Source organism: Limulus polyphemus, unplaced genomic scaffold, assembly GCF_000517525.1.
Source record: "Limulus polyphemus unplaced genomic scaffold, Limulus_polyphemus-2.1.2 Scaffold71, whole genome shotgun sequence".
Lineage (NCBI taxonomy): Eukaryota > Metazoa > Arthropoda > Merostomata > Xiphosura > Limulidae > Limulus > Limulus polyphemus.
In genome coordinates this window covers 1,080,098-1,103,455 of record NW_013665681.1, presented here as the reverse complement: position 1 = coordinate 1,103,455, position 23,358 = coordinate 1,080,098, and the positions used below count along the sequence as shown (strand labels likewise).

Here is a 23,358-nt window from a genome sequence, read left to right as displayed (position 1 = left end):
TATAAAAAAAAAAAAATTCTATGTAAAAGAGATGGATAGGAAAAGTTTGGATGATAAATGGCTAAAGCATTTGTGTATGGTTTTAAAAAATATTAGAAATGCAGATCTATCTCTGTGATAATTATATTATTAAAATTGTTTGAAAAACTTTAAGACAAAAAATTATTTTGATGTTTAGAATTCATTTTGCTTCTCCTTACAGTGCAAGTTAGCAGGTATGTGTATTATTTATATAAAAAGTAATTTTAATTAGAAGATCACATCAAGCAAGCTATATTAGAAATTTACCATTGACAGAGAAATAATTTTGCCAAAGTACATTTTTGATGTAGGCAACCAAAGTTTAATCATTTGTTGATTTATTAGACATTCATGTAAAGTTACTTAAGGGCTATCTTTGTAAGCTGTCCCTAATTTTGAGGTAATAAGATGATAGGGAAGGCTGCACTCACATCCAACTCTTTGGCTACTCTTTACCATCTTACTTGAATAATTACTGGGATTTGATAATTATCCTTATAACTCATCAACTACCATAAACCATGGAGCATTTTAATTTTCACATGGTAATGCAATGCGAACAATGGACTCTCAGATCTATATTCATGTACCCTAACCTTTAAGACTCCATACTTACCCCATTTTAAGTGTGACATTTAATATTCAAATTTGGTTTTTCAAGTATTTGGTTTCACCATTCAAATAAACCACTGATAGTTTTAAATAAATAGGCAAGTAAACTTTTTATTAAATTGATTTAGAAATATAAAAACATAACTCATTCTGTATGTGAAGAATGCTAAGGAACTTAGAATACAAAAGAATTAAAATTTTTTGGCTTGAAATGTGAAAATTGATCTGAAGGATTATCTTTCTTGCTTCAGTTGAAAAAAAAATTGGATATTATAAATCCTTATAGAAAATCTTATTAAGAAAGAAGGAAACATGTCTCAAGTGCTAAATAATTTTTTTAGCAGAGTTTTCATCAGTAAAACTGAGGAAGATATTTTAGACTAACCAGTTGTTTGTTTCATTTAATTGTAAGAATATTTTGTTTTTTTTAAATGCTGTAGATATATATATGTATATTGAAGAAGTAAGTGTTTCTGAAAAGTAAGGGAAGTGTGAGAATAAATCTTCTAGTCTGACATTAAGGCATTTTTTGATGACTGAAAATTGCCAATGTATTTCTTATTTTTTGAAAAGAAAGATTTTCAGAGCTATTGACCTATTAATTTGACTTGTATTAACAAATTGTTGGAATTTGTTCGAAGGTGTCATTAAGGAAAGTTTTATGGGAGTAGACATTTAACAAGGAATTCTCAGCACAGTATACAAAATGTGAGTTTTTCTTGTTTTATCTTACTCTGAATTTCAGAAAATCTTTGGTAAGGTCACTCACAATATATATATTTATATATAATGTATTTAGTTAGTTACAGCAGAAAACTAATTGTGTTTTAAATAAAGATTGTTGTTTTGTACATTTTGTTTGCAGACTCATTCTTTGTGAAGAACCCAGTTAGAATTCAGGAAGAAATATACCCATACTCTTCCACTTGTATCTGTTGGATATCCTATTAAGCAGATGCTACCCATTTATCATGGGGGAAGAGGGGGGGGGGGATAAATGAAGTTGAAAATACCACAGTTATTTATGTTTATCCATTTAAATGACTCTGTGAGCAGCAGTATTTTAAATTTAGTAATGATATTAAAATATTAAGAACTGAATCTTTTGAGAATCGCATTTATACATAAGCTACTTTAATGGTCTTAGTAAATGTGTCAGGAAAGAATGGTTTTTAATTTTAAGAGGCATAAAATTATGCATGTGACATTTAAAAATTTTAAAAGGACTTCTTATGTAAGAGAAATATCAATGATGTGGAACAAAGAAAGGCTTTGAATGCCAAAAATTGAATTTTTGGAAATCTCTGGGACTGGATATCCATGCTTTGATTCTATACATCCATTGTTTTAAAAAACAAATTATTCATTTCCAGTTTCTGTTAACTTGTTCAATATTGCAACTCTTTTTTTCATTTGTAACACCAAGCCATTAATCCATGTGATCATTCACCACTGTAACAGGCAGTACCCTAGGACTAGTCATTGGAGTTTTGACTATACTGCCGATTATACCAAATGTATTAAGTTGAGGATTGCAATGGCAAGTGGAGCTCATAAGTCACTAACTCGAGGTAATTTACAGTTAGAATTAAGAAACGGATTCCAAGACTGACATCATACAAAATACATAAACATTTATTAGGTCTTTCCAAATGGTAAACACATTTACTAAACTGTTAGTTTCTCACAACTCTACTTTTCAGTTAACACTATTAGCCAATACATATAGAATATTTCTCTCTATTAAAAGCATTAACTTCCTTCAGTAAACTACGTTAATTGAACAAGAGAGATATAGCAATTCTATACTTACAACAAGGTTGGACTGGTATACTTCTAGAGGTTGGAAATCTTCATATTCATGTTTTCTTGGAACTATTACCAACTCTTTGGAGAACCTCGATTCTTCCTGGAGAACTGATTTTTAGCTCCAGACACGAGTTTTTATACTACATTTTCTCTATATTATTTCGACCTTCCAACTAGTATTTCTAACTACTCGCAAGTAGTTCTAACATTTTATTGGTCAATATGGGCAACTTCCCGGGCTAATCCAAAACAAGAACCAAAACTCACAATTGGTTACTGTGATGGTGAATGCTCTGGTTGCCTTTTTACTTGTACTACTACACTAGTCTGGAGTAACAGATCTCACATCAAAGCACCGATTTGAGATGCTATCATAAACATTTAAGCAGCCTTTACAGTGCTACTAACTCGGCATCAGTAACTTATCACTGTCAAACTCATGACTAGCGTTTTTCTCAGTGTCCTCGCTGTAGCTTCATTTTTTATAACTCTTAACTCGTGACTCGCAATACTAACTAACCAGCTAACTGTGCTTCGCCTAGTTCTAGACCTAATTTCGTAATACAGGCGTCCTTACTTACGCCATTTCTACATGTATGTGTATCAAACCCAGAATACTTAAATCTCTGTAGCATCTTTCTTAACTCTTGAACATTAAAAATACTGATGCAATTGTAAATTACACTCACAAATATCCAATTGCTTTACCACTTTCTTTTCTTAACAAAAGAATGAAACCAAACAAATTAGTTCAACAACACAGAATAGTATAATGTCGTATGTTACTTAGCATTCCTTGATGGCTCTTTGCATGAAAATTGTGTTACAAAACTGTGAATATCCTAATATATTACATGATTTATAATTTGATGATTTATTCATTGCCATAATATACATATTTCAGTAACAACTTAATCCCTGTAAAACATTACCTTCTCTACATGTGCTTGCTTGTATAATATTCTCAAAATTTCTTAGTATTTGATCATACCCAGTGCTCACCCTGTCTGTCTTCATTTGTGGTTATTTTTAAGACTTCTTTTATTTCAAAAAGCTAGACATAAACTGGCAATTGTTTTTATTTTCAAAAACATATATCACAAAATCTGGCTTGCAACTTCAATTGTGATATTTATTTATTCAGTGCTGTTACCATCTGTCTTATAATCAATAAAACCAACCAGTAAGTGGTTATGAATTAAAAATTGCTAAGATGAACATTGATACAGCACTACAATACAAAATTTGTTCATTACTTTGATTTTATGTTTACGTAGACTGTGTGATATGGGTAAATTCTGTTATAAGTGTTATTTTTCTACTAGATTTGGTCACTATTACATGTAGAATGGCACATTAATGCTGTATAAAGATTGGAAGATTCCAAAGTAATTAGTTTTATACAGATTTATCTAACCATAACAAATTTTATTAATGCTAATTTTAATGCATATTTTTTCTTCTTCCCAGAAATACTGACTAAAGTCTTACCATGCCACCAAAAAGAAGAGGAAGAGGTAAGTGTAAATAATGTCTGATATTAATGGAGTGCATAAGTATGTAACTAAGCCAACTTTATCTTGTTCCATGTAAAACGTTTCATGTCATACAGCAACATCATAATTAGATCTGAAAGATTAATCTTATGAATGTCACAAAAATAGTCAAATAATCAAAATTAGTTTTCTGCTTATTATTTTTATTGACTTCAGCTGTTCAAGTCTGAAGATTAATCGATTAGCAAATTCCCCTTATTTTCCAGCTCTTATCATATATCAAGAAAGGTATACAATGATAAACAAGCTTTTCTTAGCCATAAGAAAAATTGAGACCACAACGGTGGTAAATTTAATCACAAATATCTTTTTGACTAACAACCTAAACTTTTATCACTTTGTTCTGCTCTGTATGCAAGTCTTAACTGAACTGGAAGCCATAATAGTTTATACAAATGAAAATAATGGAAAAAGAGCTTTCATTGCATGTTTAGGATGTGACCATCTCAGCATGATAAGAATTTAAGAATCTCACATATATGATTCTACGAAAATTATCGAAATGATATACATAGATGTTAGGAATGTATATGCAAAGATTTCTACATTTTATTTGAAACAAGTTTGTAACAGACAAAAACAAAAGTACTCAATATGATACAGTATGAGGACCCTGTCAGTAGTGAATGGTACCAAGTCAATAATTTGAAAGTTAAAAAGGAAGATTTGTAAATGTTTGTAGAAGTATGTTTCAGTAATCTTGTACTCTTTGTATTTAAAAATAGTGTTTTGATGCATCGAGCTGATGCAAGATTCTAATTGATATGAACTTTTCATTATTGAACCTACCCAGATTTATTTGTGATTGGGTTCTGGGCTAGCTTGTATTGTGTAAGCATAATGGCTATAAAGTCACATATAGCTTATAAATTTAAGGTTGAGATGAATATCACATGGTATTACTGCTCTTACATTTGAATAAACAAATATTTTACCACAGATGACACAACAGTACAGCAAATCTTCAATTATGTTCTCCTTTTAGGCCATAGTGCAGTCCAGTTATGGAATAACATTGCATACTGACAAAGATTGTAATTTTTTTAACAGTGGCAACTGTGTACCATATCCTATCTTTATCATTAACAGTAATGTTTGGTCACAAAATATCTATTGCTGTACAGGTGACTTCATAACCAAATGTGCACAGGATTGAGGTCTGGTATTTGGCTAATCATGCTTGAAATCTCATTTAGTGAGAAGCTTCTCTCCAAACAATCCTGTAAGTAGCTTGTTCACAGGCCTAGCAATGTGCACTGGTGCACCATTGATCATTAATACAATGAATACATGTTTGGAATAACACTGTTGCATAAGTTGATATTTCTCACAACTGACAGTATGTTTGCAGGCCATGGAGACTGTCCTTCAGAAAAAGGGGTCATTAGGTTAATCATGCAAGTACACAGCCATGTTTGATAAGTAGTGAGGCACATCATTATATCAAAGAAAAATTAACATTATCTGTCTAATGAACAAAAGAATATTGCAATTACAGTGTTGTAAAGCAAACATCACTTAATACAACAAATTTATATATAAAACCAAATAATCATCACAAACTTAAATATTACTAATTACAATAATCAAGCTGTTAAAATTAAACTAATCTTATCATATAACCATGGATGTCAACTGACAAAAGAAAAAAACTGAAATATTTTGAGTCCAATGCTAGTTACCTTTTATGCCTAGCATCCTAGGGGGTCTACAGTATCCTCTGCCAGAAATGTTTTCTACCTGAATGATATGTTTTTTAACTTAAACTGTACGATATATTAATTTGTATCAGACTGTGAATATGAAGCACATAACTGTTTATCAAATATTTGCAGACAAACTTTATCCTAGTAGTGACTTTAATTTCTTGTTTAATATTCAAAATGGATTCAGAGCAAAAAAAATAAAATCCAAATATGATGATATTTGAAGCTTTGATGTTAGTTAAAGGTAACGAACTTTTAAAATATAAAATTGCACTTCACACAATTGAATTCACCATATGAAAGATATATTCAATATGAAATAGAAAATCAATTATTACATGTCTTCATACCAGGGTGAATATTTATGGGCTAGCAGTAATATTTGCAAGTATTCAATAAAGTAGATAAGCTCTTGAGCAACATGACGTTCCATGAAGAGTTGCAACTCATAACCTATAATATAAATGTTGAGTAATTTAAATATTATGTTTTTCTATTAGTTAATGCACTGTATTATAAGATATATATATACTGTATTCAACATTAATATTATATTTTTAATCTTCTGAATTGAAGATATTATTTTAAAAAAATATAGTTACAAAGAAAATGTCTCCTTTCTTAAAATGCATTTTGTGAAATATCCAACAACCATTCACAAAAAAATGCAATCAAAGCCCCTTAATCAGTGTCTTAATGTTTCTGAAAAGCTGTGAGAGCTACAAATCTCTGCTGAATATTTTCTTGTGATTTCTGTCATCAGCATATACCTGAAAACATGGAAGTTTTATCACTGTCATTCTGTTTATTAATATCATTTTAACCATATGAATGTAGAAGAGGACCTTTTCCATGTGTCACATGTACACTTTTCATGAAAATGTAGTTTATAATTCACTTATTATACTACCAAAAAAAATTCTCAACCTTAATTTTCTGTGTCATATGATGCATTTGAGTTCTCCACTCGAGAATTTTCTAACTTTAAAAATAGACTGCTGTAGTTTCCAACCAATAAAAAACACAAACTACACATAATTACAAGCAATAATTTAATATTTGCATTTTCTAACTCCTTGATTTCTTGAGATATCAATACATGTATCAGTCTCACCGAGGAACCCCCTATCCTATCAACATCTTTATGAGTCTAGCTTATTTTGTGCTAACTATAGCATTCCCTTACAAACAAAGATATTTCAGAATTTGTTTCTAGTCTCTGTCATCAAATCATGGTACTTCTCATTTTAGTCACATTTACTAGAGATAAATATGGTGGTATGGCTTGTGATCAGTAAATTCAATGGATGTGGAAGTGATTGAATTAGACATTCAAGGACTTTCCCAGTACCTTATGTTAAAAACCATAGATTTTCCAGGATTTTCGTGATCTGTGCCAACCCTGACTGAGTAATTGACATTTTCACTGAAGATAATCCCAAAATGGCCAGTGACTTCACTGACCACAATCTCCTGATGGAAACTTTGCATGGTAACACAGAGGTTTTGCAAATGTATCTTACTTAAAGACAGTCTTTGGTTTCTTTGGATCTGTGTAAAATGCCAACCTTCCTATAAATCAAACTTTGTACATTTTATATAGATAGAAAATGATTGATCTCTGATGTAATCTGTATGAACATTATCATATTCCTTGAATCAAAAAATAATTATAATGACATACAGCTTACACTTATAACCTCTTAGATTGTATAACAATTTTGTCTAGAGGATAGGAGCATCAGTAGGATAATGATACATTTTTTATAGTTTGAATGGGAAATTATTGTTTAGTGTATCATATCCATAAACTAAAAGATGTGTTATTAATTTCTTAACGTATTTAATAATTTTCTCTGATTTATACGGATTGCCCATTGTACTGTTTCCTTGAATGATAACTCATTTGTTCTATTAGGTCGGGGCTTCAGAGGTGCTGAAACACATGCAGAGAGGAAACGTAAGTTACTTTTATTAATAGAAAATAAGTTATTTATATAAATATAATAAATGTTTACAAAACAGTAATGTTGCAGATGTGTATAGTTAATGTGGAGAGTTAATGTATAAACATTTAAGATTTGAAGAAAATCACTTCTGATATATCTTACCTCCAATCACATAATAGCTTTTCTCATTCAGTGCTACCCTCTATATTTACAGTTTATTTTCACTCTCCACTAGCCTTGAAACTCCCACCTACCCCATGTTTCTACATGGTTAAGCTGTGTTGTAGCATGCAAAAATGCATGTGACAATCCTCCACCAATAGGAACATGACACATACTCCTGTCTCAGTTGGCTCCTTCTGCACTGTAGAATTCAATCTTCACTTCTTGATTTGGCACAGTAGTGTTAGGATGTGTTAATTTTTGCTCATGCGTTTACTTCAATTTACATTTTTTGCACTGTCTATTAATCAACAGTTTCTTAAACAACTTTATTTATACAGTGATAATCTCACTGTAGTTTATTAATTTTGAATGTTATTTCTTAATTTTATTTCGCTACCACTACTTCAGTTGTGATGAATATTACAACATTGTAACCTGCTGTATATTAGGCTACAGGCCTTGCACTTTGGCTGTGGAGTTCATGGTTTTTCTATGGGAGTTGTGGGTATGTCATGCAGCTGGTTGTTTCTTCCTAGCCCAAACCTGATTTGTCTGGAGAATCTGAGCAAGATTAAAACAATTTGGGTAGGTTTTTTTCCACATAAGGATCCTTGGGCCTACAATTCCAAATTTCTTCTTGTGGATGCCCCCAGGGCATCATTAGCCTTCTTAGATGTGAAGACACAGGTATGTTACCTTTTATTGGTATCCCTTCTCATTTAGGCCCCTTCCTCATTATATATAGTTTTCTTTTCACCAGCAGATGTTGGGGTCCATGCTGACCCAATTTCTGGTGTAATTGTATTCAGGGGGGTGAATCATCATGCCTCGACCCCCTTGGGCTCAGAATAATTTTCTTCATATCTTCAGGACATGTTTTCCTGTACTAGACTCCTGCAGTTAGTGTCATGTAAGCTAGAATCAGGTTTGGCTCTAATACTGTTTGAATCCAAGTAATTGTATGTCTTATGCATGTTTTCAGATGTTGTATTGCCCACACAGTTACCTTCCATGGTTCCCATTTATTTATCCTTTGGAATCCCTACTCTCTAAATGATGTTTTTTTCACTAACCCCACATGTTGGATTTGCCAAATTATCAGGCCTTTGTCATCACATCTCATTAAACATGTTACCTTTCCCTGGGTACCCATATATATATAGTTATTTGGGGGAAATCATCCAGGCTGGCAGGTGGAACACACCTAATACATTCATCTCTCATTAAACCTGTTGGGTGGCTGTTTCATCCACTTCTGGATATCGCATTATGCCTGTAGCCATTCTACACAACATCAGTTCAACTGTGAGCTGGTGCATTTATTAATTTCTTTCTTTTTTCTTACAGGGTCACACTCCTCTTTGATATTGGATCCCACTCTGTGATGAATGATGCCTGTCCAGGTATACTTATTCTTAAATCCACACTGTACAGCCAATATGGTGTTCTGCAAGACCATTAGTAGGTTCTTTCTCATGGTGTTTTGCATAATAAATATGCATACCGAACCATACAATCAAAGACTAGCTTGAGTAAAACAGAAAGGAATCGTGGTTTGTCCCTGCCACCCCGTCGATTACATAAATCAGGAATGGTCTGCTTTGCACTTTCTTCAGTGCTGAGTTCCTCCAGACTCTCCAATGTGCTATTTCTCCTACTCCATCCAGTGGAGTACGAGAGTCCTTACTGCTTACCAGCTCTTAACCGTTGGGATGGTGGACCATGGAAGCTTCCTCTTAAGTGTGCTTAATCCCACTCAGATGAGAGTACGGTGGTGATATTCTGCCAGTGTAGATGGTGCGACCTTCCTCCTACCATGGCTTTGATGTATTATTACAGATGGCATATGATTTTGGACTGGATTTTTCTGTCAAATGCAGTTAACCCCTCTAGCTGGGAACCTTCCTTTCTACCACTGCCTGGATATTGGTTCCTGGGCGACTAGTGTTAGCTGGAGCCAGACCAGTCTACATAAGTCCTCAGAGGTGAGTTGGCTGGGACAAACAATATATTCACAATGCCACATGGTTTTGAACTGGAGTTGACCTTACACATTGCATTTCCATCTTCCTACTGTTGTCTTGATGTTGGTTCCCAGAGGGGTACAGGTGTTGGTCATGTTGAATATGCACACATGGTGATTTGGGTTCTCAGAAAGGAAGTCCTTCTTCCCTTCTGATTCTTGAGTCTGAGGTGAATTGTATAGGACCCTCCTCCTACCATGGGCCTGTTGATCCCATTTCCATGCTGCTGGTTTTGAACTGGAGTTGACCTCTCAATTACAGTTGGAATAAAGATGGTTGAGGACCCTTCTCCTACTTCGGACAGAATGATCCATTCTCAGTTCCATTGGTTTTGTGCCTCTTTTCTGCCCATTTAGTGACACATTCCTTCATTAAAGGCAATAAGTGTAACTGGTTCATATGTGATGAGGTCTCCCAAGAGAATTCACACTCAATGGGCATTCTTCAGGTGTTTTCTGAAAGGTGCTCATCTAGGTAAAATTTGGACCAATCCCTCTACCAAGTCAGTGTAGAATTCTAGCTATTACATGAGTGGAGGTAAGATATTGTATAGGAGGTTAATATTTCCAATAGGTACTCATCTCCTCTTACACTTCCCACCCTTCTTCCCCACATCCGGTGCTTCTTTTTTTGCCTAATTTCAAAGTGAAAATTGGGTTCTACATTATAGAGGTAGCCAGCTGTGTAGGCTTGCCTGGTTGACTCCTAAACTTTGGCTTAACTCTCTCACTATGGGCTTGGCCAAATCAGCCAAGTTTGTGACCTCAAATTGACCTTTATAGTTTCCATACTATAACTTCTAATATATTCTATGTATCTTCATGAAATTTTGCAAACTTTTAGTAAGCTTTAAGTCTTTTGTAGACAAAAAAATGTTTAAATATGTATTTTCACAAAAAGTTTTTCCAAGAATATATGGAGTCCAACTGTTGACTGCTCCGAGTATGAAGTAATTTTCATGTTAAAATTAAAAATACTTTTTTTCAAGGTTAATGCAAAGCTTGTCTTCTTTCTTGATAATTGATGTGGTAACTTTTTATATTCAGTTATCTGTTGTGTGTACATATTTTTTGTTTAGTATTGGTAACTAAGCTATTATTACTTGTGTTTTACAGCAAGACAAACAGAACAGGTTGAGACAGCAGCACTTTCAGCTTCAGGGATTGAACCAGCACAGACAGTTGAAGCAGCAGCACTTTCAGCTTCAGGGATTGAACCAGCACAGACAGTTGAAGCAGTTACTTCTCTAATAAGTAGTACTCCAACAGAAACAACAGTTCTAGCAGAGAAACATCCCTTAGAGGAAACAGCTGTCGTCAAACAAGAAATGCTTGCTTCTGAATTTCAAAAGATGTCCATTCAAAGGCCAGTAACTTCCTTTGCTCATGAGTTTCCTCGCCGACCTGGCTATGGAATTAATGGCAGAAAGATTGCTTTAGTCGCAAACCATTTTTCTATTATTCTTCCAGATGGATATGTGTACCTGTATGACATTGAAGTGAGCAAAGAATATGTACCCTCTAAACGTAATGGAAAGAAAGAACCACCTACGCCATCTTCAGAACCTAAAAAATACAGATGTCTAAACACAAAATTAAACAGGAGAATTTTTGAGTCAATGATAAATACGTATCGAAACAGTGATCTAGGTAACTGTTTACCAGCATATGATGGAAGAAAGTACATGGTGACAAAAAAACGTTTGAATATACCAGAAAATGGTCGAACATTAGTTGTTCTCTTGGAAGAAGAGAGAAGACAAACAAGGTTTGAAGTAGCAATGAAGCTGGCAAAAGTTGTAAATCTGAATCCTATTCATGCTATTTATAAAGGAAAAGTATCATCCATAGACCAAGAAATTATCTTAGTTTTGGACATAATTCTTCGACATGGTCCTGCTTTAAGGCTTGTGCCAATTGGCAGGTCATTTTTTGCAAAACCAGATGTACGGAATATTCACCCTCTGAGTGGAGGACTAGAAATTTGGTATGGTTACCATCAGAGTTTGCGTATTGGGCAGTGGAAACCCATTCTTAATATTGACATGACAGGAACAACTTTCTTCAAAGCTCAAAACTTATTAGATTTCATATGTGAAAAGTTGAAGATTGTTGATATTAAAAGTGTAAAAGAACTTAAGGATTTGGATATCAAAAGGTTGAATAAAGATCTGAATTTGCTTGAAATTCAAGTGACTCATCTTTCATATCCTAGAAAGTACAGGATAAAAAGTTTGACCAGACAAGCTGCCAAAAGGCTTTTTTTTAAATTAGATGACAAAAGTGAGATAACAGTAGCAGAGTACTTCAAACAGAACTATGAACCATTGCAGTATTCTAATCTCCCATGTGTGGATGTTGGGATTGGGACTAAAAATGTGTATTTGCCCTTCGAAGTGTGTAAAATTGTAGAGGGTCAACACAACAAGAGAAAACTAAATGAGAGACAAACTTCGGATATGGTTAAAACCATGACCAGAGGACCAGAAGAAAGATTCAGAGCAATTCAGGCACGAGTAAAACAAACAAGTATGCTTAATGAAGAATACAACAAAGAATTTGGAATCAGAGTTGATATGAATCCTTTAAAACTTCATGGAAGGGTCTTAGATGCTCCAACTGTTCAATACAAAGATGAAAAGAAAGTTCCACCAAGGAATGGAACTTGGGATTTGAGGAACATGCAGTTCTTTCAAGGGGCTCAGATTAATGAATGGGCATTATTGAGTTTTTCTAACCCTAATTTCTGTAAACAAACTTATCTTGACACGTTTATTCAAATGTTGAGTAGTCAAGGACAGAACCTTGGAATGGGATTATCTAATGCGCCATCTGTAATTAAGAATGTCCAACTTGGAGATGGTACCATAAGTGGAATATTTAAAAACCTAAAGAGCATATATCCCAATGTGCAATTAGCTGTAGTTGTTCTTTCTAGTACAGATTCTTGTTATCCAGAAATAAAAAATGTTGGAGATACTCAAGTTGGGTTAATTACTCAGTGTGTGTTAGATACTACCGTTATGAAGAAATGTAATCCACAATCAATCACTAACCTTTTACAGAAAATAAATGCAAAGATGGGGGGAATAAATAGTTCTATTGTTAAAATTGATAAACCAAAAATTTTCTCTAAGCCAGTTATTTTTATTGGGGCAGATGTTACTCATCCAGCCCCAGGGGACAAACCAGAAACTTCAGTGGCTGCAGCAGTTGGAAGTCTTGATTCACATCCATCAAAATATGCTGGTTCAGTAAGAGTTCAGTTTGCAAAAGATGAAAGGAAGAGAGTAGTTGAAATTATACAGAATATCAAAGATATGTGTAAAGAACTACTGAAAGCTTTCTATAGAAACACCAAGGGAAAAAAGCCTGAGAAAATTATTTTCTATAGAGATGGAGTAAGTGAAGGACAATTTTCTCAAGTCCGAGATATAGAGCTACGTCAAATTAGAGAAGCATGCACAGAATTAGGAGCTGATTATCAGCCTTTAATTACCTTTATAACTGTCCAAAAAAGACACCATACAAGATTTGCACCACAGAACTTTCAAAAAGATGGGGTTGGTAAATGTAAAAATATTCCTCCAGGTACTACAGTAGACACTGATGTGACACACCCATTAGAGTTTGATTTTTTTCTGTGTAGTCATCTAGGAATTCAAGGAACTAGCCGTCCTGCCCACTACAAGGTGTTGTGGGATGATAATAACTTTTCAGCTGATGAACTACAGAAACTAACATACTATTTATGTCATACCTATGTACGGTGCACACGAAGCATCTCCATCCCAGCACCTGTAATGTATGCCCATCTAGCTGCTTACCGTGCTCGTCTGTATATTACCAGCAGGGAATCACATGATGATATTTCAAGCTGTTCTCCAGAACCTAATGATGTATTGCAGATGAACTCTTCTTTAATTGAAGACCTGAAACTTATAAAGGATAAAATGTATTTTGTATAAGGTATGTAACCTGTGCTGTGTTGCAAGTGGATATAAAATATTTTTCTGGAGCTTAGATATAATTTTGTTATCAGTCATATGCTTTTAAGATATGATTTGAATATGGTTCTGAATTATTTTATTAAAGTATCATCCACATTTTCACTGTGCATATAGCATATACTTACGGAGTTGAGACATTTTTTCTTACTGGCTAGATACTTAAGATGGGAGCTGAGTGTGGCTGAAAATTATTTCCTTACAATATGATCCAGAAATGTAATAAATTAGCTGCCATAGTTTTTTTGTTGTCCCACCATCCCATAAATGTGCCCAAATATACATTTTTGTTTTATTTTTACAGGTACATTTAGTTTGTACAAAATTTAGGAATTGCCATTAACCTGTTCCAGTTCAAATTACCAGATACACTGTTCTGTCAATTTTAAATATTTTAGTCCTTTATTTTTAAATAAAATCTAAAGTATCATTAGGATTGTATGATGATAATTTATGTTGCATCCATTAATTCAAGTCCTCTTTTTTTCTTTATAGAACTTGAAGTATTGAAATTACAAAACATAAGTATTTCAGCGATAGTTTCAAAATTATTTTAAATTGCAATAAATCACAATCAAAGAAATGTGATGAAAACCCCAGTGCTTTCAGATGAACATGCCTTACTGTATTACAGTAAAATGTCAACTAATATATTTTCATCAAATGCTGTTATTAAAAGAAAAATCTTAGACAAAGCAAATTGAAGCTAGAAGTTATTTGAAAGCACTGCTTTGTATTTTATTCTGGACTTTTATATGGCATGGCAAGTTCACCAAAGATCAGCAAAATCAATTTCAGATTTCACCACCTACTGTAATACTACCTAAAAATTCTCTCAAAAGTTTTACTTCATTGCATGTTAAAAGCTTGATTATTAAGATCTGGGCTTTCAAATATGGCCTTTTATAGTGGTACATTCAAAATTTATTTAAGTAATTTTATTAGCATTGTATATGAATAAAATGTTTATAATTGAAGTAGATATATTACCAAAGTTTTAACTGCTTAATTTAAAAAAGAAATGTTTTAAAAATGCTCATTCTTAATTTTTCTGTCACATGATGTGTCTGAGGTACAACTTTTTAAGTGCAGAAAGGTATAATTTCATCAATAGGTTTTTACTGTTCAAACCAAAAATTTCAAAAAGCAATATTAAAAAAAATCTCGGTCTTCATTTTTCTGTATCATGTGACATGTCTGGGCTCTGAATTCTCAGTTTCAAAAATTTACAACATCAGTAATATGTCATTTGCAGTTTCTAGTGAATTAAAAACATAAACTATATGTACTTATAAGCAAAAATAAAATGTAAATATCTTATTTTTGAGTTTGTTTGCTAATCAACCTTACATGGCTGATGGACATGCTTATAACCATTAAAAAGAGCTGGTTCTCTTCTACATAAATCTTACAATGCTTTATTTGGTTTTGTGGCAAAACACATTAATTGATAGGAATTATTTGGTTAGTATTAATCAGGTTTGATGTTCCTGGCAATAACAGAATTTATTTTTACCATAGTGTACTTGGAATGCCAGATAAATTGTGAAAGTTTTGGGTTAATCTATTTTAATTTTTGTGTTTTAAGTTGCATATTTGAAAGCTGTGTGTATTTTTTTTTTGTGACTTGAGTGCAAAACCACCTCGAGTGTCAATGAGTATTATTTTTATCTGTATATGTCTTGTTTTTTATCTATATTTCTCATATTTTGTTGTATATTTTTAACAAAAGTAACAAAACTGTAAAAATTATAAATTTCTCAGCTTAACAAAATTTTATAAAATACAACAATACTCAGTTAATAGATCATGTGCTTCTTATATAAGCTCTACTGGAAACAGCTAATGGCTCCTGCTATGATTTATTGCTTTTGAAGAAGGAAAAATACTCCTGTGGTCAAAAATACAAGCAATAAACCATAAATTTATAAGGAAGCTAATGTTAAAAGGTTATTGGTTGAGAAAAATTCATCAACCAGTGCAGGTAATCATTCATTTTATTTCATATTTTTCAACTTTTATTTTCACTGTATTTTAATTAACTACAATTAGTGTTTATGATAGAGAAAGTAATAATTAGAATATTAAGTTTTGCTTAAAAAATTCAGATATTCAATTAAGAATTTCTAAAAGTTAAGCAAATCAAGTATGAATACTATAAGGTGAAAAAGTATTTTTATTCGTAGCATGAAAATTATGTTTCACTCTAACTCATAAAAAGCTTTGTAAGTTCACAGACAAATCTTTAGTAAGTTTTTTTTTATTAGAAACTGGTTTTGTGATGTACAACAGAGTTTTTAATGTTTACTGAAACCTTGCTGAATTTTATGGTACTTAGTACATTTAGTTATGTATAGTTTCATGGTTACAAGGTTAGCCAAATGTATCAAGCCTGTATACAGAGAGCTAAGGTGTTTGATAAATATAACTCATAACCAAAATAAAGTTTTGCTCTTTGTGAATCAGAGGGGTGTCACTGATGACCCTAACATACATACATATGTATAAATGTGTTTGTTTTATAGGCCTAAAACAAATTCATAGGCATCAGGTCAGACTAGGTAACAATATATTTTCTAAAAATATTCTTGATCCAGATCAATTAAGTGTATGTTAATGTAGATTCTTTTCAATAGATAATAAGTTCTTTCATTATGTGATTGTCTGAACAGGATAAACTCAATAATAATATTCAATAAAAAGTAATTTGAGTCATTGGAATATTTTGCCATCACACACTGTAATCACTAAACCTAAATAAGCTTATCTGACATCTTATCATACAAGAAAATTTCTATACCTTTCAAGTAAATATAATTAAACAGGAAACTATTTCATGAACAATAAAAACATCTAAGGAAATTACAAAAAAAAATTTAATACCTTTGGCTTGTTTGTATATTTTCTAAACTTCTCACTAGATTCTATTGTTCTCAAAGGATAATGTATTCTTAGCAAATATAAAGCTATACTTTGGGATGGGCAGAAAAATTCTACAAAAAATCATCAAGTGCATTGTATACAAGCATGATATCTCAGAGATGTGCAGAAATTAAGGTTTAAATATATTTTAAATTTTTCTTTGCAAATTACACTAAGTAAATATTACAAAAATATCTATTTTAAAATATTTGCTAGTTAGTTATTATTTTTACCCAAGTTTTATATTCAAATGTTTGTAGCATTTATAAAGTTATTCCCTGTAGCATAACTATTTGGTCTCTGTGTAACATAGTTGTGTAAAAATCAATTCACAGTACATTTTATGAAATCATCTTAAATCTGTGTATTTCTGGAATGTAGCACATTATTAGCAAAATAGTTTTTGATCATTATTTATTCTGTAATTTTGTTTGTTTGGTCAATCTACAAACATTTTACAGAGAGTTTAAAAAAGTCAGACTACATATACAAAAATTGAATTTTTAGGTAGTACCTTTAAATATATCTGTTAAATACTTTTCCTTCCCAAAACATATTCCATTACAGTGCAGAACTTATCTTGCCATGTATATTTCATATCCAAATGAAAATGTGCCTTTAACTCTTTTAAAAGCTGAGTTTCACTAGTAATTGTTCTCACCACAATGTGGGATCATAAAATGATGGGGATGAAGCCTGTAGTTCCTAACCAGTTTCTCAAAGGGAAATCTGAATCTTAGAATACCACAAAGTAGGTATGAAAGAAAACGTTTTTTGTTGTTACCTCAGAGCTTGTTATTGTAGAGTTGTCTGTTTTTTTTTCTTGACAGTTATATTTACCTGTGCTCCTTTGAACCTTTCATTATTGAGCTGAAGCTTAACACTTGATGACCAGAAAGAAGAATTTGGTGCTGTGGAGAAAAGGCTATCAGAGAGTTAGGAGAAGCCCTCTTCTAGATGATGGACGTTTGTTGATGTTAAAAAGATTTGTAATGTTTTTCTTGCTTTGGTCACGGATTCACAAAGGAGAATTGCTAGAATCAGGTGCACTCAGAACAGCTGATCATGTTCTCCCCCTGAAATTAAACCTCAATGAACAGAAGGCACAGACAACTAAAGATCATCATGTGTGGTCTAGCACGTCTGAGACTAAATGCAGCAGTGTCTGTAGGACATTTGCTATCTGTAGTACTTCAACCTCCATTCTGATTGATCCCACCTATTACTAGACAAGAGAGACTAAAGATGGACTAGGTTCATCAGTCTGAGTATTACACTAACTGGTGAAGTATGCTACCAGGGTTATAGAAAAGTCTGGGGTAATTCAGAACTGAAAGATAAGCTACCTCTACTAACTCACTATTCTGAATGTAAGGGTCTTTGTACTGGCTGCTCCACTATACCCCCAATGTTAAGGACATCTCATCTTGGTGTTCATCAAGAGTTCATGGTTTGAAGAAATATGCCAAAACCACCAGTAGCTGAGATGGAGGCTAAACAAATCACACTCTGACAAAAGAGGATCTAGACCATTTCTTGAAAGCATTTAAGGCAGGAGGCTGCCTTAAATGGTTGGACTAAGGAACAGGTGATATGGTTTCTGCCCCTGTGTTTGGATGGTCCAATCCTCTGTACTACTGTATAGTAGTAGTTAAGTTGCACCAATGTCTTAACTAGCTACAGAACAGGGCTGTCAATTGGGCTGAGTTCAATGTTTGAAAGAGGGATCTATCAGAGAACTTGGTCGTTCCTGTGGATGATCTGCAGTGACTTGGGAAGGCATACCCTATAATGGATTTGGCAGATTATGAGTTTATTCTTGTAGATAAGTACTCATCCACAGGCTGTCTAGTGAAACAATGAGGTATCTCTTGAGTTTATTCTTGTAGATAACTACTCATCCACAGACTGCCTAGTAAGACAACAATGTATCTCTTAAGTTTATTCTTGTAGATAACTACTCATCCACAGGCTGCCTAGTAAGACAACAATGTATCTCTTAAGTTTATTCTTGTAGATAACTACTCATACACAGGCTGCCTAGTGAGACAACGAGGTATCTCTTGAGTTTATTCTTGTAGATAACTACTCATTCACAGGCTGCCTAGTGAGACAATGAGGCATCTCTGGAGTTGAGAAATAGTACCACTCTAAAGGAGGCAGTCTCTTTGTTGAAAAGGTTTGAAGTCAAATCAAAGGAGTTGCAAGAGATGAAAAATCTCATAATGTTGACTGCAGTGGCTGTGCCTTGACATGCCAAGCTTGAGTTTTGCTGAAGGCAGACTAGCAGCTAACACATTCTGGCACTGTGAAATAACCCCAGTGATTTCAAGTGCATGTGTAGTGCTGATGTTTATGATGCCTACACCCAGATGTCTATCCAAAAAGGAGTACCAGAGCACATGTTTTGCATGAGAACAGCAGGGTAATTTCAAAGTGAAATGCCCATACATTACCGTAAGTAATATATGCAATACTACCAGTTTAAATCAACTGTACAACAGATACAAGAGAATTAGCAGCAAGCTGTAGCTGCTACTGTTTCAGCTTTCACAAGGAAACCTAAGTCATGTCTGGCTATCAACTTGGAAAGTGCAGCTGGCCACTTGTGGCAAAAGGTTTGTGGCCAGTCTCACTCTCTCAAGACTAGGTGAAGCCTGATATTTTCCCATAAAGGTACATGAACAAGAGATAGAGATCTTGGTTGAAACAAGAGCTATGAAGACACTGGTTGATCTTGCTGTTTATTAGACATGCCAAATAAAAGCACCACACTTACCAGTTAATGCTTGATACTGGTGAATAATCATAGACCAGATGTTTTTGGTTTGGCACTTGTCCAACTGTGTCTTGTTAATGTCAACCACACAATGAATGTAGTAATCACCAACTTTGGTTCTGACATTTGTATCTTCAGGATAAATGTACTGTGTAAGTTGTTAATCAGTTTTATACATATAGCAAGGTGAACTGCATTTCCACCTCCAAAACAAAAAAAGAAGAGTACTGTCTGAAATACACATAGCCATATAGTCAATTATTATTAATGCATGAAATGGTTAACTCTAGAATTATTGGTCTTTTTTTCAAAACTGTTTATATACAAATTGCTTGTGGTTGTATGGATTTGTTGGTTACAGGACCCCTAATTACATGTGAGTTATGAAAACAAAACGTTCGAAATACTGTAAGTACCACATTTAATCACACTATGCTAGGGTTTTGTGTGCATTTTGCAAGGTATCAGGTAGTTTATTTGGTAATTTTTTTATAGGTAAAAACAAATTCTTAGTATGGTGCAATTATATGTTCAATAATTTATCCAGTAATATAGTTTTTCGGTAGTCAATACAGAAAAATCAATACCATGTCAAAAGTTTTTGTAAAGCATATAACATTATCTTAAAAAAAACAATAAAAACATAAGATTGCATGTGAACCTTCTTCCTGAAAAGCAGAAGATACAAAAAAACGAAGTAGAAATAATTCAGCAACAATTATAAATTAAACCTGCTAAAAAATAATAAATAAATAAAAGGACTCAGAAAATAATGTTTTTAGACCAATCTTGCTTAATGCTGTAACTACCATTCAATTATCCACATCCAAAAAGGCCATGTAAGCAGTCCAACTAAAAAATAAGCATGAATGCTATATATAGTTGAATATTAAAAAAAGAATATTCCCAAAATGTGGTATTACTTAAGATAGCTATAAAATAGCAAGTTTTTTATACATTTTATAACATTCTTGACAAATGTTCCAAGAGTGAACTTGTCTGTTTTCACGCTTGTTTGGAGTTAAAGTAGTTTGCTACAGTTTTATGTCATTACTGTGCTATCAATTATATGGTATGATTGTCCCACCCCCTTTCATTTCACCTGAATGGTTTTGTTAGGTTTGATGTAAAACCATTTCATGTGGGTCTGGCATGGACAGGTGGTTAGGGCACTTTACTCAAATCTCTGGTCAGTCCTACTAATCATTGGTAAAAGACTAGCTCAAGAGTTGGCAGTGGGAGGTGTTGACTAACTGCCTTCCCTCTAGTCTATCACTACTAAATTAGGGATGGCTAGAGCAGATAGTCCTCATGTAGCTTTGCGGAAAATTCAGAACAAACCAAACCATTTCATGTGTGTGTATACATAAATACATTTGTATTCATAAAGACTAATAGCAGATTAATTGTATTGCATATAACCAGCTCTTGTGTACCTGGTTTTTTAACTTTGAAAGAACAGATAAGAAAACAAGTGGTGTCATATTTGCCCTGTAAAGCCAAGGATATTATCAAGTTTAGTTATTATTCAGTTCTCAGAATTATTCATAAAATAGGTATGTTTTTGAATTCCAAAATTAAATTTTTAATACATTCCTTATTTAATCTTGATAATGCAGAATGAAACATTCTTGGTCCTTGTCTGTGATGAATTTTTCTTGTCAAAATTTTTAGTAACAAAATGCACTACAAGCAATTAAACTTTAATATGTTATTTAAAACTATAGCTTTGGATGTTTAACCATGAGAAATTTTATGGAATGTTTAAAATAGAAACCAATGTATAACCATCAATTAATAGAATGTTCTAAATTTTATCTAAAAAGTGTATGCTGTAATGAATATGTATGCTGTCTGCAAACAAGTGTTTTAATTGTGTATTATTCAGGAAGTTAAAGGTACAAGTGACTTTTTTGTCAATTTAATAAGATTGATTTCTCTGTTTAATGTTTTACTGTTCTTTGCATTTAGGCTCAGAGTTCATTCAGAAAGCAGAAGCTTACAGCTGAGACTGTGGGTGCAAAATCAAACTTCATTGGCTCCTTTGGAAATACCCCTAAATGCTATGCTTAATGAGAATTATTTGTTTAAGCAAATATCATTGATGGTTATTCAGTATATATCTTTGATTCTAATATCTTAGTCATAATAATATAATACAAAACATATAAATGGCATCTCTCATCGTGAATCCTGTATGTTCTAGTGTTATATGTATGTGTGTAGATGCATTTTATTGAGTAATTTTTAAGAAATGTTTAGTACTACTGATGTTTAGATTATAAAAAGTTTCTGTTACACTAGATTAAAGGGTATTTTCTTTGCCTTTACCCTTTCATAAGCTTTCTTGTGATTTTTTAATAATATTTTCCTTATTTAAATGCATTGTTAGAAATAATAAAGTTGATTTTACATGTGAACTTACAGGATTAATATTGTTGTTTAAATATGTATTTGAATTAAACATGCAAATTAGGAAATATTCAGTTGCAGAAACTTTAATTGTGCAAATTTTTAGAACCGTTAAACTCTTAGCATTATATAATTGCTTTTTAACTTGTTTGTGATGGAGGTTCATTCTTTGGGTTTTAATAATTGTTTAATGAAAATACATTATAAGATTATAAAGTGTGGTCATCCCATTACTTCAGAACAGTAAGAGTTATTCAACAGTGTTCGCTAATTAAAACAATATAGCCTACCTCTGCTGGCCATATACGTTTAAGTATGTGTTTGGTGGTATTCAAATTCACTGATATCCAACAAATATTAAGGTCTACTGCAAACAGTAGATTCAAAAAATGGTATGCAAAAACTAAATCGGCAAAAGAAATGACTTGTACAAGTCTCTTATTTGCTCAAATATAACAAACGTACTGAGGTCTCATTATTACTGGTTGGCTTCTACATACCTGCAATGGCTTCTTTGGCAGTTAATTAAAGCTAGGTTAAAATATTTAAAATTAAGTTAAAATAAAATTAAACTGAATATAACGAGAAACTGTCTAAATACAAAATTTATTTTACAATGAACTAAAATACTTAATCAGTAATCAAAAGATATAAAATCAATTATAATATGAAATCATAATGCTGGCTCGTATCCAGATAAATTAAAAAATTAAACACGTTATAAGTGAAAATTAAAAGTACATAATATTAATTAAGATGGCACCACATTAAATTACGTTATAATTGAAAAGTACTATACACCAAAATAGAAAATTAACAAAACAAGTTTAAAAAACACTGAATTAATTAAAATACAAATCTAAAGAAAATGCTGGATAAATACAATAACAAAACATTAAATTGGAGGAATTTACATATGTACGATATGAAGTATCAGTTTGTAGGTCTTATGGATGGCATGGACTGCTCAGATTCTAGGTTGCCATTGAATGTGAATTATTATAAAATCAACCATGGCTGTAAGTACTCAGTTATCTGACAATGTTGTCCCCTACACTTTTCAAGAGCTGTGATTTCATATTGAGACAACAGGGGGCTGCTTAGGAAGATTCCACAGCAAGCTGTCTCCCAACATTTACTACAATACTTGAACTGAGTGCTTAGAAAAAAAGTATTGAACTCTTTTTTTTTTTTTTCAGCCTGTTAGTATTTCAAAATTCCTATTGATAATTAACAGTTAAAAAACAACTGTCACTTTTGTACGATCTTGTTTGATGGCCTTGGCTAACATAGTTGTGTTTATCTAGTGCAGGGGTCACCAAACTTTTTCAAAGCAGGCCAGATAACTGAGATAATGACGAGTGCGAGCCGCATAACCATTTTGTTCAATACAATAC

The 23,358-nt window shown here is 32.8% G+C and overlaps 1 protein-coding gene across 2 annotated transcripts in view; it reads left to right on the top strand.

The window, feature by feature from the left end:
• LOC106466038 (protein argonaute-4-like) overlaps positions 1-22,199 on the top strand; it is a 27,576-nt gene extending 5,377 nt beyond the window's left edge. Inside the window, exons 2-6 of one of the 2 annotated variants that reach the window (XM_022394471.1) lie at positions 3,913-3,959; positions 7,623-7,664; positions 10,958-11,002; positions 11,051-13,810; positions 21,521-22,199. In XM_022394471.1, coding sequence (XP_022250179.1) covers positions 3,935-3,959; positions 7,623-7,664; positions 10,958-11,002; positions 11,051-13,809 — 2,871 coding nt within the window. In that variant the 5' untranslated portion in view covers positions 3,913-3,934 and the 3' untranslated portion in view covers position 13,810; positions 21,521-22,199. Of the gene's footprint in view, positions 1-3,912; positions 3,960-7,622; positions 7,665-10,957; positions 13,811-21,520 lie in introns of both variants that reach the window. The other variant, XM_013926285.2, reaches the window with a different exon arrangement.
• Positions 22,200-23,358: the final 1,159 nt, after the last annotated feature.